This window comes from Schistocerca nitens, chromosome 1 (genome assembly GCF_023898315.1).
Source record: "Schistocerca nitens isolate TAMUIC-IGC-003100 chromosome 1, iqSchNite1.1, whole genome shotgun sequence".
Lineage (NCBI taxonomy): Eukaryota > Metazoa > Arthropoda > Insecta > Orthoptera > Acrididae > Schistocerca > Schistocerca nitens.
The window spans coordinates 928,323,946-928,340,287 of record NC_064614.1 but is presented as its reverse complement, the minus strand read 5'-3'; the positions used below and the strand labels follow the sequence as shown (position 1 = coordinate 928,340,287).

The 16,342-nt window shown below is 37.9% G+C and overlaps 1 protein-coding gene across 1 annotated transcript in view; it reads right to left on the bottom strand.

Annotated features, from left to right (window-relative positions):
• The window catches only part of LOC126193177 (NAD-dependent protein deacetylase sirtuin-2-like), a 35,837-nt gene extending 27,974 nt beyond the window's left edge, over positions 1-7,863 (bottom strand). The window contains exons 1-3 of the mRNA XM_049932665.1: positions 7,540-7,863; positions 7,274-7,425; positions 3,834-3,930 (exon numbers count right to left, since the gene is read on the bottom strand). Of these exons, the coding sequence (XP_049788622.1) occupies positions 3,834-3,930; positions 7,274-7,425; positions 7,540-7,564 (274 nt within the window). The 5' untranslated portion in view covers positions 7,565-7,863. The remainder of the gene's footprint in view (positions 1-3,833; positions 3,931-7,273; positions 7,426-7,539) is intronic.
• Between the last annotated feature and the right edge of the window lie 8,479 nt (positions 7,864-16,342).

The window sequence follows — 16,342 nt, the reverse complement described above, 5'->3', positions numbered from 1 at the left end:
AGCTCGAACTCTGCTGGGAACATTTTCAGTGAAGTGTGTGGATGTCTGTGGAGGAATGGCAGACCTTTCTTCCTCAAGAGCCAAAACCAGAGAAGATAGTGATGCTGGTCACAGGGGTGTGGAGTGAAGTCAATGTTCCAATTCCTTCCAAAAGTATTACACTGGGTTCAGGTTGGGACTTCCAGCAGGCCAGTACATATCAGGAATGTTACTGTCCACAAACTATTGCCTAACACTTGCTGCTTGATGACAGGGTGAATTGTCATGCTGATACAAACAATTGTTGAGCCCGAACCATTCCTCAAGTGCACATAGTACACAATAGTGTAAAATGTGTTCATATTCTTCCACATTTAGTATTTTTCCAGTACGACAACAGGATTACACCTTAGCCATGAAGAACACCCCATACCGTAACACCACTTCCTCTGTACTTCACTGTTGGCAATTCACATGATGACAGATATTGTTCTCCAGGCATTCGCCAAACCTTTCATCATATTGTCACAGCACAGCACAGTTCATCACGCCAAATCACTTTTTTCCAGTCATCCATTGTGCAATCACAATAACACACAAAGTCACAACACTCCTGCTCAGTTTTGTTACATGCTCCAAGCAAACAGAAAGCTACACTTTCGAATATGATATTTAAAGAATACAAACAGTATTCTTTATACTGTAATATAGTTTTTAACATAGGGAGCATATGTAGTGCCATAAAAATCATCAATAACTAACAAACAACATCACATTTGTCTTTCATTAGTTTTCCAAGGACCCATGGAGGTATGAAACAGATCTTTACAGGATAGTTTACTTATGATTATCTTGTAACCTACATAAGGTGTCGTCGCTGGGTGACTGTAGCAGGATAAGAGATGACTTAGACAAAATTTCTTATTGTATGATGAATGGCAGCCAGCTTTAAATGTGCAAAAATGTAAGTTAATGCAGATGAGTATGAAACACAAACTCATAATGTTCAAGTAGAGCATTAGTAGTGTGAAGTTTGATACAGTCACGTCAATTAAATATCTATATATCTAAAAACACAGATGTTGTGACTTACCGAACGAAAGTGCTGGCAGGTCGACAGACACACAAACAAACACAAACATACACACAAAATTCAGCCTTCGCAACAAACTGTTGCCTCATCAGGAAAGAGGGAAGGAGAGGGAAAGACGAAAGGATGTGGGTTTTAAGGGAGAGGGTAAGGAGTCATTCCAATCCGCACATACACAAACACAAGCAGACATTTGTAAAGGCAAAGAGTTACACACACACACACACACACACACACACACACACAAGCAGACATTTGTAAAGGCAAAGAGTTTCCAAACTCTTTGCCTTTACAAATGTCTGCTTGTGTCTGTGTGGATGGATATGTGTGTGTGTGCGAGTGTATACCTGTCCTTTTTCCCCCCTAAGGTAAGTCTTTCCGCTCCCGGGATTGGAATGACTCCTTACCCTCTCCCTTAAAACCCACATCCTTTCGTCTTTCCCTCTCCTTCCCTCTTTCCTGATGAGGCAACAGTTTGTTGCGAAAGCTTGAATTTTGTGTGTATGTTTGTGTTTGTTTGTGTGTCTATCGACCTGCCAGCACTTTCGTTCGGTAAGTCACAACATCTGTGTTTAGATATATTTTTCCCACGTGGAATGTTTCCCTCTATTATATTCATACAATTAAATATCTAGACGTGATGTTGCAAAGCAATATGAAATAGAATGAGCATGTAAGGATTGTAATAGAGGAGGTGAATGGTTGACTTAGGTTTGTTGGGAGAATTGTAGGAAAATGTCATTCAGCATACACAAACACAAGCAGACATTTGTAAAGGCAAAGAGTTACACACACACACACACACACACACACACACACACACACAAGCAGACATTTGTAAAGGCAAAGAGTTTCCAAACTCTTTGCCTTTACAAATGTCTGCTTGTGTCTGTGTGGATGGATATGTGTGTGTGTGCGAGTGTATACCTGTCCTTTTTCCCCCCTAAGGTAAGTCTTTCCGCTCCCGGGATTGGAATGACTCCTTACCCTCTCCCTTAAAACCCACATCCTTTCGTCTTTCCCTCTCCTTCCCTCTTTCCTGATGAGGCAACAGTTTGTTGCGAAAGCTTGAATTTTGTGTGTATGTTTGTGTTTGTTTGTGTGTCTATCGACCTGCCAGCACTTTCGTTCGGTAAGTCACAACATCTGTGTTTAGATATATTTTTCCCACGTGGAATGTTTCCCTCTATTATATTCATACAATTAAATATCTAGACGTGATGTTGCAAAGCAATATGAAATAGAATGAGCATGTAAGGATTGTAATAGAGGAGGTGAATGGTTGACTTAGGTTTGTTGGGAGAATTGTAGGAAAATGTCATTCAGCTGTAAAGGAGACAACATACAGGACACTAGTGTGACCCATTGTTGAGTACAGTTCAAGGGTTTGGGATCCACACCAGGTTGGACATTAAAGCGATTTGGAGGCATACTGCTAGATTTATTACCAATAGGTTCAAACAACATGTAAATCTTATGGAGATCCTTTGGGAACTCAAATGGGAATCACTAGAGGGAAGGCAATGTTCTTTTCGAGGAGCACTATCGAAAAAAATTAGATAACAGGCATTTGAGGCTGACTGCAGAACAATTCTACTGCTGCCAATGTACATTTTGCATAAGGACCACAGAGATAAGACCAGAGAGATTAGGACTTGCAGCGAGACAGACAGGCAGTTGTTTTTTCCAACAGGAAAAGAAATGACTAGCAACAGTATAGAGTACTCTCCACTACACACCATATGGTGCCTTGCAAAATATGTATGTAACATCACCCACTGTTGACTTGGCCAGATTTGGAAGGGTTGAGATATCCATAATGGAATTGTTACCTAAGTGACATATAATGAATAGTCCATGTTTGAAGTCACTGAGATCTCTTGACTGACACATTCTGCTGTTACCGCTTCTCTAATGATGATGCAATACTCCCCACTTTCTTTTATACTGGTTGGTCCACCTCTTGTGACTTCTAGTGACCAACTCCCCATAACATCAGGATGCTCACACACATTTGATCAGATAGTGTACTTGATTACCTAGGTGAAGTCAGGAAAGTTCAAAATGCTGGTCCAGAGTTCCAAGTATACAGAAGTGCATGAAGTGCTTTTTTACAGAGGAGACCAGGATCCGTGTCACTTGGCTGCACCAACTGATGAAAACAGAAGGTATCTAAATACAGCTTGGAGAAACTATATGGCTCATTGCAGATAATGATACTGGAGCAAAAAGGGTGATACTCATGTCTGATCCCTTCAAGACTCTTGTTCTCTTGTGTTTATCAGTTGCTGATGGATATTCCAATTTAAACATGAAACAATCAGGGATATCAATAGTTTCACATGAATTATGGTAAACGACCTTGGAATCTCCGCATATGGAATTTACAAAGGAGGCGGTAACATCAAGTAATGTCATATGCTTTCTTCAAATTGAAGAATAGCTCATGAAAGGTTCAGAAACTGATACAACGACAACACAACACAGAAAGGAACAAGTGTCCCGGTGGTATTATCCCTAAATATAACTCTGGAAATACAATAGAATAATACATAAAGTAAAAAGTTTTCAAAACTTATAAAATTTCATGATACACAGAGATATCTTTATACAGTACACGGTAGTACCTCAAAGTTATTGCTTTTCCCTTGGTCCAAAAACAAACACCATGCATATGAACTTGAACATCAATACAGTGTGATCAAAAGTATTAGATTCATTTACAGTTTCTAATACAGAAAAAGGAACACTAACTGAAACTTACATGTGGATATTCCAGCTCCAGCCATTGTAATTATATTCTTGCATTTGCTATCTTTAATGTATTTTATTATTCCATCTACAGAAGACTCTTCCAAAATCTGTAAAAGTTTATTTTGATGTTAGTAATTGATAACATCTGGAATATTTGAGAGAGAGAAAGAGAGAGAGAGAGAGAGAGAGAGAGAGAGAGAGAGAGAGAGAGAGAGAGAGAGAGAGAGGTGGGGGTGGGGGGGAGGATGGGTGCTGTGTGAAGATGGGGCAGGAGGAGACAAGGGAGGGAGGGAGACAGGGGAGATAGAGAGACAGAGAGGGCCCAAGTCAAGGGAGATGGAGTTCAGGCAGAGGGGGACGGCGAGAGACCAGGGAGGGGGGGGGGGGGGAGAGACAAGGAGACGGCGAGAGAGGAGGGAAATGGATACGGAACATACGGTTGCTGCAATGAGGGGGAGAGACAAGGAGCGGCATTACTTTATTTAGGTCACTCCATCTAGTTCTGTCCCTGATGAGTTACTTTTATTTGTGACTACTGCAACCACTTAACACATTGCAGTAATTCCTAGAAAGTGTCTTGGAGGCATATAAACAAAAATATTCCCTGTAGTAGGTTGTTCCATATGCATACTGAACTCATTCCTGTATCACAGAAGCAATTTTATTAGTAGGTTTTCTTTTTCCCTGTTTGTGTTGAAGCAGGGATCCTGCAAAGGAGTGGCAGGGAGATGATAGGATGAGATGGGGAAGGAAAGTAAGAAAGTTGTTGAGGGACCTGTTTCTCAAGCTGGTTTAATATTCTATAGCATCTGCAATAGGATCATGAGACGCGACAGACAAAATAAGTGTTACATAACATGAATCTTTTGTCCCATTTTTCAAGCTTTTTTTAATTTTATATATCTTCACCGGTGTTGGTGAAATTTCGTATTTTGGGCATTTGCTATTAATTTTTGTTTGCCCACTGGGAAGATATGGCTACCTGTGTAGAAATGGCAGCTGCCATCCTTTTTAGCTTTTCTACCAGACCTAGGAGTATTTGAAGTAAGTGTACAATCATGCGGTCAGTTGCAAGGACAGGTGTTGCTCTCTCATTATTACCCTCGATCTGTGTCAAGATACCAGACCTCACTGTAGGTTTCCAAACAACAGAAGCAAATGAGGTAACATACAAAAGTATATCACCTTATAGGCCTTTTTTGCTGCAACATGTGGAGTATGTATATGAAGTATTTCCGGGCAGTTCATCTAGTGAAAGCGCTGCCCACAGAAGGCAAAGATTAGCATACTTGCATGCTTATGTCATTCTCCACTACTTCCTGTCCAGGTTCCTCTTGGGCTCACAGAGTCAAATGAGAAGCAGTTTGATTAAATAAGCAGATACCAACATGTAAGGTTCTGTGGTAGAATACACCAAAGGAGCACTACACTGTTTAAAAAGTGACCATGAGGTGGATTATAGAAAAGGAAAGTTACCTTGACAATCCTCTTCACCTAGGACTCTGTTATTAAAAAATGACAAATGTGAGCTGAGCAGAACCTTGTAAACAGAAGTGGTGGATTCCAGCTTAGCCATGGGAACCTACGTTTGGCAAACTGGTGGTACAAGTGAAGCAGAAGTGACCCCAGTGGCATCACAGCAGTAACTGAGTCTCCAGAGTATATCCCAATTTGGGTTAACTGAAGCCTTCAATATCGTTTCATCAACTTATAACCAAACTGATAGTTTCCAACTTGGCGTAGGCCTTGGGCTACGCTAAAGATCAGTATGCCACCATACAACACCTGTATTATTCAGTCAGTACAGAATTCTTCTGTACATTTTCCATTAATTTGCAGTAATCAGAATGGCAACAGTAACGTCAGCAGCCATAATTGTTGTATGCAGAGTGATATGACAATGCTGAACAAAACAGAAGGTGTAGCCAAGTTCATTTCCGGTTGTTTGTTGCTGTGGTAGCTCTTTTGTAAACAACTAGCTGTCAATCACTTTGTTATACTGATCTGAGTATAAGTTTTTATATTCAGATTAACAGGCTTTGCCGACTCTCAGGCAAATTGCCATCTTTTAACATAGACCTCAGACCGTTACAGATCTGTCTGTCACTACAACCAACATCCCAAAAAATTATACAAACACAAAAAAATTTGTTGGTTTTCCATTCTCTTCCTATTTACTAATGTACGACCTCTCATGCCAAATCATCATTATGGTATGTGATGATGTGATGTCCGGTATCAATAGCTTCAGCTGAACCCCACTAAACTGTCACCACAACATTTTGGGAAAGAGGATCACATGAGAATACCAAAAATACTCTGTTGGACCCACACATCATAGCTCCCCAGTCATCTGAAGATGGCATCAAGTCTTGCTGCTGAAAATTTGTGCACCAATGATTCACCAGCAGATCACCCTGGAAAATTATGCAGAAATCCACCCAGTCAGGCAGGGATTTGATCCCCAATCACCTTGAAATACAAGTTTCATGTTTTAACCATTACATCACCTCACTTGGTAATTTTAAACACCTTGAAACTGCTTCCTGGTAGCAAATGTTTGACCGTAATTTCAAACAGACAAATCATGGACATTGTTTCACATGTGTGCACAAAGCTGCATAGCAAGTGAAATAGGCATCCAGTAATGAACCTAAATGCTAATAAATTGAAAGTACCACCATACTAGACCAAGAGAATTAACTGAAGACTATGGTTAATAATCCTATTAACATATATGCTTTTAATATTGAAGCACAAGCATTTATTTAGGAAAGAAGACCGACTTTAACACTGACAATGGAGTTAACAGACACGAAACACAAGCTCAGATTGGGAAGAATATCAGCTGTATCTTCCTTAAACAAAACATCCCCAAATTTGGCTTGAACAATTCAGGAAAATCAAGGAAAACTTACACTTGGAAGGCAGGACATGGACTTGAAATGCCAAATATAAGTATGCAGTCTTAGCAGTGCTATACATCACTTAAACGTTTTGTATTACTGAAGATGCTTAGGTTCAACAGATTGTAATACATCTCTTATTGTTATAGCCTAATCTATTGCATCGAATAAGGCCTTGGTTAGGTTACAAGGCAACAATTAGACTGTGATGTGGCAAAGCCAATGAATGTGGATGAGAGAGGAATACTGATTGATCTGTAGCATAGGCTGGTGTATATGTTTGCACCACATTATAAATTTCGAAAATGAAAGGGGGAAAGGGAGCTCAGTAACTCTTATTGATGCAAATTAAATAAAGTTAAAGTCTGTAGTACCGAGTAGACCACTAAAAATACAGTAAAATAAATGAAATATTAGCACCCACAGGATACAATATCTAGATGATATACACGAACACGAAAATGACAGACTATGATAGAATATTAGTAGTGGAATAGATGATGCTTCAGATTGTACATCTGGCATAACTAATACCATAGTTTACCTTTTCTGTGGGTTCTTCTAGCTCATCCTCGTCCCTGCGGAAACCAAATTTTCTTGCAAAGTACTGTGTAATTCGTTCTATGTCCCATCTATCAGAAATATCAGTAGCTGATGCAGATGCTGTATTATCTTCTCCATCACTGCTTACTTTACCTGAATTAATTTAGATTTAATAGCACTCACTCACGCGAATTTCACAACAGTACGTCTACAAGGTAACGTAATCACACATTGTAAAATGTCACTACACAGAAGTATCATACTTGCCAGTAGGTTCTTCCTTCGATGCCATTTATTTTAAATTTTTCTGTCTTTATTTACCTGCGGTTACTCTAAGCTCAGTCTTACAAAACCAGTGTTCGACGTAAACTCACAACAACTCCCTCAAATCTGGAGCAATTTCTGACAGAATATTTACAGCCGCAGCAGAAGATTAGCTGGTGGAATCGAATATGTATTAGTTTCCAAAATCTGAACAGATGTTTTCAACGTATTACATAGTTTTCCTCTGTTTTGTTTTGTTTTATTGTCTTGATGCGCAACTGCACCGATCAGCTGCGCACGATGATTATAGTCAACATATATTATTGTCATGTTACATCTCTGACAAATAGTGAAGTAGCGCTTTGTCAAGCGTGGAACAGCTTTGAAAACGTGCACATGTGAAAGGGCCATCCACACGCAACGATCTGTCTGCGCAAATGTTTGTGCATGAGACAAATCTCTGTAAATCTGGTGTGTTTACACAACACATGTTCCAATCTGCTGTTTGTCTACTATCTGTCGCTCTAGAAAGAAATTACAGCGGCTAGCGACTACACTCCCGCAACCTCAATCTTTATTTCATTTATTCGGAAATTCACGATGCAGAAAATTCTATTGTGCTCTGTGTCCGCAATAGTGTTGTAAAAAAAAAAGCGAGAGGCAAAAAGACCGATTAAAAGGGTCTAGACAGTGACCACTGAAGTGAAGACAGCATCTGCAAACAAATACCGAAAATATGGCACATTAGTTAGCACATTGCACTCACATTCGGGAGGACGACTGTTCAAATCCGTGTCCGCGATACCTGATTTAGGTTGCCACTGATTTGACTAAATCGCTCCAGCAAATGTTGGAGTGGTCTCTTTGAAAGAACTTGTCCGATTTGCTTCCCCATCCTTGAAAATATTCCCACCTTGTGTTCAAGGCGAGTTCGAGAACATTTATTTAACACTCACTCCCTTTTCTTTCGCTCATAGATTTTCACGCGTGTCAGTCTACGCTGTTAGTTGTGATACATGAATTATACAAATCTTGCACTTGGTACTCCTCTCAGCTTTGCGCCTCAAATGGCACCTAGTGTTGCTTGGACTTTAAACTGGCATTACATGTGTTCCGTCTCTAATGACGTTAAACCCTAATGAAACACCGACTGAACACAGGAGCTGGAAAAGACATTAATTATGAATGCGCAGCAAGGTGCAGACAAACGAAATTCATTCAATTATTTGTACATGATTTTGTTTTTTATACACACTCACTCGTATGGAGGACGATGAAGGTGTGCGATTTTAGATATCAAGTACTATGAGTTTTATGTATTATATATGTACATGGATAATAGTATATTGAACAACAGTATCAAGTATTTTTTTACTTATTGAAGTGAAGTGCTGGTGTTCTTGGAGTCCGCTGCCTATAACTACAATTGAAATGTTAGTGAAGTCCAAGTAACCAGGAAAAATTCAAATAAGGACAGAACATTTGTAATAATGCAATCGTATTTTATCTTACAGAAATGTGTTTTCATATGCATATTCAATAATATTTAGTAATAACATTTTTTTTTTACTTTTCATTTTTTTTATTGTAACACAACTTACTACCTGTGTGACAGGACTTCAGGGCACTAGTTGTGAGTATTGTTTGTTAAATATTGTTAGAGTAAGAAATTTCTATAACAATGTTATGAGTCATAAAAACTAATTCTCTGAACTTTCTGCCTGTATCAATGACCATGGGGAGCAAGTACTGCAAAAAGGCAAAAATTGAGGGGAAATTTTGGAAAGAAATGAGAACTGGACGCAGGTTATGTAAAAATTTTAATTGTAAGCTGTTTTGTTCAGGGCAGCAAAGGCAGGATGGCTACGCAAGTTTCTTGCATCTCTACCCTTAGTAGCGCCTCTTTTGAAGTAGATTATTACCTTCCTTGAATTTTATTTGGGAAAAATTTACAGAAATTTTTCAGTGCATTGTAAGTAAACGTAAAGAATTGTGACACAATAGTTTGCACATCATAATTGACATAAAACCGGCTTTGACGTCACGTTATCATAATAATAATTGATAAGAATTAAATAAATAATCAATCAATTAATAGGAAATATACTAAATGAAAAGCAAAATGAACCTAAACATTTCACGTGCACACACACATCACTTTCTTAGTCTCTATAACGAAAATTATTTTTTGTTCAAAAATGCACTCGATATTATCAAAAAATCACTTCACTCCTTAGTTAATACTGTTCCTTTTTTTATCTTTTTTATTGTTTGAAGTGAAGGTCGGTAGACTCGTGGCATGCTGAAAAACGTTTTATTTGGGTTTCTATAATCTCAGGGAAATTACTCTCTTCTCGCCTCACGAGAAAATTCAGAATTGTTTAATTTAATTTCGTGGGTATCACGTTGGTAGAGTAAGAAAAAATGTGTAACATTTATAAATTGGGGATTGATGATCGTTACTACGAAATGAAATCAGAAATGGCAAATTAAACAACTATTATTTAACGAAAGAACTTTTTTATACAAACATCTGACATCTCGTGCATTAATCTCACAGGTTTGAACATAACAAAGAATATAGTCCGGCGAAATACGTAAAACTAACGATAATCTTAACACTACTCTGGTGCTAAAGAAAAATTATTCATAATAAATCATATGAGTAATTGCGATTGGCGATAATAATGGCACAATTAAACAAATTGCTAACAGGAATTCAATTTCAGTTCATTTGAACAAAATGGAAGAAAATAAGAGTCTGATAGAGTGAGGTGCTGTCGGAATGGCGCCCGACTAAATAAGAAGAGAGAAAAAATGACAAGTGCGCATTCTTACATAGAACAAAATACAGATGATAATGTTACGCCGCTCTCATTGTCCTGGGCGTACATATTCGCTGACTTGCAGCTCAGTTTATTGACTCAGTGGTTAAATTATATCTTTAACTCTTGATATTACGATTGGAAAGGAAAACAGTACGTTATTATGTCACAGGCAGGGCACAAAATTACAATGTAAATTACAATTGTCAAGTATAATAATTAAGATATAAAATTTTAATATTTCTTGAAATTTCTATTTTTTGCATATTCATACAACATAGGAGACAAATATATATTCATTGTTGATAGCGATAGCGAAAACGCAATCAGCCAAGAAGCCGTGGAATTGCATGATAGAACAACTGAATTTCAGGTGCCATGCATGCGTATGCAGAAAGTTTAAGTAGATCAGAGATGAGTGTCACAGGAGTGACAAATCATAGCGATGCTTCACAGTGGAACAACCTTGATGGCACAAGGTTTACAATTGATGAGACAATGTCACGTATCTCCCAGAGTGACATACCGCTCATGAATGAAACATTGGAGAGTGATTTCAATATGAATTTTGACAACACGATACCAGCAACACTTGGTCACAACACAAACATTAACTTGGGAAGTACAACTGACAGCAACCACAGTAGTACAACTGAAGCACTGGTATGGCAGTTACTATCTAACATAAATGCGAAATTTGATGATATGAAACACAATATGAACACCAATTTCAGTAATTTGACACAAGATATGAACATGGTAAAACCGCAAATAACCACCGTTACACAAGATCTAAATGCAATGAAGTAAGAACAAAAACAAGTTTTCAAGGATTTGCAAGACACAGTCTCACAGAAATTCCATTACTTAGCCAAAAATTTCCGCATTGAAAGCGACGAAAAATTGGATATGAAAACACAGGTAAAGCATGAAGTACTTTCTGAAGTTAACGGTAACATTACGGAGTTAAAACAGAAGGTAGATTATTTTAATGACCATCATTATCTAGTGGAGTAACAGATAAAGAAAATCATAGAAGCTAAGACAAACACTGAAGCCAAACAAAACCAGTTGATTTCGACAGAAAAAAGGTTACCACTTGTGATGTCGCGAGCTATTACGCGATAACAGTTAACGCAGTAAGCTACATTGCAATTCAGCCTGCAGTATTGGAGCCATTGGCTGTGGAGGAGACAGCAAGTTGTCTCTTAGCGATGAGTCATTCGCACCTGTCGCTAATGCTAGCTGTGAGATACAGTATCCGTGTAACTTTGAACAACTGTGTATTCATGCCACCTATGAACCTAAATAAACAATATTAAAATATTATTCAATCATTTTCAAAGTCAGTACAGTACCTTTTTCCTTATTCAGGAAAAGCTTGTATAAAAATTTCAATCCTTTAACTATCATAGTTTCGGAGAACACTTAGGGAATTAAATTCAGTTAGGAACTATAGCAGTTATCTTTTGGTATCATTTGAAAACATAACAAGAACTCCCAATGGGCAGAATTATTTAATAGAGATTTTAATTTAAAAACTTTAACTGCTTTTCGTTTTCGTTGTATAAATATCAGATAAAATTATTATTTGTGTCTTATGTTGTTCTGGGAATAAATGAGAGTAAATGTGAGAGTGTATGAGAAGCATACGTTAAATTTCAATATTTTATGTAATGCATTACGCAATCATAGCATGGGAAAGATGTTTGTACTCACATTGCTGATGACGTATGTCTAAGTGTACTTACTTTTGCAAGGAAGCAGCCAGAATATCGGTATAAAGTAAAATCATATTCTAAATTTATTTCAAGATTAATTTTCTTTTCGATTTGTTTTATTAAATCTTATATTAGTATTTGCATGTTGGAATGACGTAAATGCATCTGAGAATAATGATTGGAGCAGGCCAGTTTTGGCACGAGAATGTTATCGAACAATTCTTCTGACTGGCCAACCAAAATGATTGGCCAATCAGAGTTAAGCAGTTCCCGCGCACTGCTAGATAGATATGCTGTGATAGAAGCAGCATCTAGAGAGTCGCTAATCAGCTATTGGATATGCAGGTCATGCTGAAAGTTTCAGCCTTCATTAGGTGTAAAATCAAGTACTAACTGGTTTTTGAAAACCAGATTGTGTTGCTGTGAAAGCAGTTGCATTTACAGACAGATTGGTGATAGTTGGAAATTTTGGAATTGTTTTGTTGGAAATATAACCGCGTGTGAACTTTCAGCCTGTGTGTAAACTCCGCGTGACATGTTTTGTATTTATATGTGGAATATTTGGCGAGCAGTTTCTGTTAAAGAAATCCACTCAGAAGGATCAAGAGTGAAACTCACTATTAGTAGCGGAGCTGTAACTATGAAATCGCGTAATTATCGGGTCGCACTTATGTATATTTCTGGCTGCTTTGCATGTGATCTGGATTGCATGAACTGTTAACTGAGAACAGTGGTCTTGTTAGTTAAGTAGATTGATGGTAGGTTCTTTTTCATTTGAGCTAAAGGAAATAAAAAGACTTGTATTAGAATTTTGATATTTTACTAAAGGAATGAAACAACCACATTCCACCCAAAAATTATTATAAGATATTTACAGGTTAGCTGGCTACTAGAGCTACACAGACTCTGCAACGTAAGTATAGGCGTCGATTTAACAACACTGCTTTTTCGATGTACTAGTAGTACCTACATTTGCCTAGAAACGGGATGGTGAACTGACACCGTACTGAGGTAGGTGGAACTTTTGCAGTGGACAGTACGACGAAGAGGAAACATTTTAAACCCGCCCCGCCGCACACCGTCGTTAACAGCGGAAATAAAGACTATGAAAATGCACCTCTAGCTGCAGAAGAGCTTACTTCAAGGGTAGCAACATTAGAAGTTGCCTCAGCATGTGCTAAGAAGGAGAGAGACAGGATCAATAAAAATCTATGTGACACCATTAGTTAAGATGAAACAGGTACGTTGGATAAGGGTAAAACCATTTGCAGAGACGTTAGTAACCAATTGTAAGTTATACGCGGATGTAGTAGAAAAGCCTGTTCAGAAAAAGAAAATGAAATCATGAACAAGGTAAACATTAACCTACAAGTGGCAGAAGATAGAATCCGCATCTTTTAGAAGAATATATTACCAGATTTCGAAATAGGCATGTAAATAATACACAGGCTACAGGGAACAAACCACAACCTGTCGGTATTTGTCTACAATTGTCACGAGTCCCACAGCAGGTACCAGTGACAGTGCAGAGTCCCAAATGTAAACATACCCATAACCCCAATACCTGAACAATTACTAGCTGGCATTACCGGTAACTACAATAACAATATAAATACGACTGGAAATACCATGTGTCTATCAACTATTTTTTCAGACAAAGGTTTCCGGAGACATTGACAGTTTCCTACATTCACCACCACAGGTAAAAGTATGAATCCCATAGTATTTATCAGTGATTTTCGTCATGTATTTCCACGCAAATGGACGGAAGCACAGGAAATCAGATTTGTCATGAGATATACGCAAGGTGAATTTCTTTTATGGGCAACTGAAGTGGCTGAACATTGCAGCACTTACATTCAATTTGAACGAGCTTTCCTCGACAAACACTGGCCTGTAGCGGTGCAAGAAAGACGAAGACGGATGTTTTCAACCCCACACCGTTCAATAGACAATACGGTAGCCTACGTGGATACTTTGAAAAATACCTGAACAAGACATGCTACTGTACGAACCCAATATCACAGGCAGACGTGTTAAGCATTTTGAAAAGTCGTTTACCATCGCACATTAGAGAAACATTAGTCACAACGCCAGAGCACGACACTGAATATTTTTTTGTCAGTGCTTGATTCTATCGACTTAATCTATGAGGAAAGACCTGTACCCAATAGAGCAACAGAAGATCAGGCACAACAACAACATAGTTGTGTAAATCAGTCAGTAAAACGTGATCTAAACACACAGCAAGGATGGTACACAACAGCAATGTAATATACCCAGAGGTAACGAGTACGGTAACGGGAACGAAAAAAAAAACGATTTAAAAGAAATTTCCATAACAAAAGGAGTAATTTCAACGCACGAACGAATTACAATTCATCATCACAAGGCCCTATGCCGAACATGAATAGAAACAGTCAGCCACAGCAGTGGCTGACATGCAGCAACAATTCCATGCCTTATGCTGTGCCGCAGCCGACCTTTGGACAGCAGAATAACTGCACAGCAGCTAACGACACAAATTGGCGAAGTACACACACAGTGCAACTCACTGAAATTACTCCAAGTAATGAAATAAGTCACACTACGCCGTCAGAAAACACCAACCCATCGTAGTTATGCCCCAGGCTATTGAACTCTTTGAGATTGGGCGCAAAGCAAAACTAAAAACATGTTTCATAAGGTTTGACAACCAAGGTGACATCAAGGTTGATTTGTATCAGCATGAGTTAGGTGCAATAGGTAATATCCTGGAAAAACAGGTACAAGCAATCATTAAGGTGAAAATATTTTAACATTGACACACAGTTAATTTTAGATACAGGTTCAACTACCAACCTAATGTCAAATGCATTTTATTTTCTTTTGTAAATTGAAGAAGAGAGGCAAATTCCCAGCATTTCCTGTATAAAATTGCAAGGTGCAAACTGCTACAGGCAGTAAGACTAAATTAAGCACCAGGCTCTTATTCTATCACAAACTGAACATTTTACAGTAAAGTCCAACTTTCTTATAATTGACAAACTTACAGTTAATTGTCTTATTGGTACAGAGACATTTAGAATATACAAAACACACTGACATAGATAATGGTAAATGACACTTTTTTTTGTAAAGAATCAGATCTTTTCTATTGATTTATTCAAAACACCTGATGAAAGTAACAAAAACAAACCTGAGTCAAATGTAGTGGTACAGTATTCCTTTCAAGCTATATATTTCACAAACAAATTTGATACTGAACAAGAAGCAAACACTGAGGATAGTTACGAAACGGTAGAGCAGAAACTAAATGAATCACAGGTACTAAATGAGATGCAATGACAAGAACTTTCTAACTTATTATTTACATAAGCCAATGTTGTCAATAAGGAGCCAAGAGTAAGCATAGACTATGAATATAAATTTGAAGTCTATCCACACAAGATATTTTGTGTGATGTCATATCCTATTTCATGGGCAAAACAAGAGGCATTAAGGTGAGAGATCAGTCATATGTTTAAACCAGATGGTTCTGTAAGATTAGTTTCCAATGCTAGATGTATCAATAACATTATAACACCAATACACATAAGACTGGACTACCTGGATGAACAGCTTCTAAAGTTATACAATAGAAAATATTTCAGTATACTCGATCTCAGGATAGCCTACAGGAAAATAAAGCTCCACGATGAAAGTCGAAAATGTACGGAATTTATTTGTGGTGGCAGAAGTTAAGAATTCCGTGTTCTACCTTTTGGACTGAACATTAGCACAGGAGTGTTTATATCTGCATTGGACAATTTTTTTGGACCATAATTTCTTAGCAAAGTCACTGTTTATGTAGACGAAATGCTAATAGCTACACACACTTGATTACAACATATCAGGCTCATTGAACAGGTACTTCAATGATTTGCAGATTATGGAGTTACAGCCAATTTAAAAAAGTCTAGTTTTGGTAAGGAGCAAGTCAAATTTTTAGGATATTTTGTGTCAGAACAAGGTATATTACCTGATCCGAAAAAAACCTGATGCCATACACAATTGTCCAGCTCCAAGGAATAAAAAACATTTAAAAGCCTTTTTACGACTAGCTTCGTTTTTTCGTAAGTTCGTACCACAACCACTGATGAACATTGCTCAACTTATTACGAAAAAGTAAGCTTTGGTTATGGGATGATAAGTGTCAAGAGGACTTTAATATCATTAAGCAGGAATTAGTCAATTCAAACATTGTTAGCCACCCTGATATTTCCAAGGATTTTTGTCTAT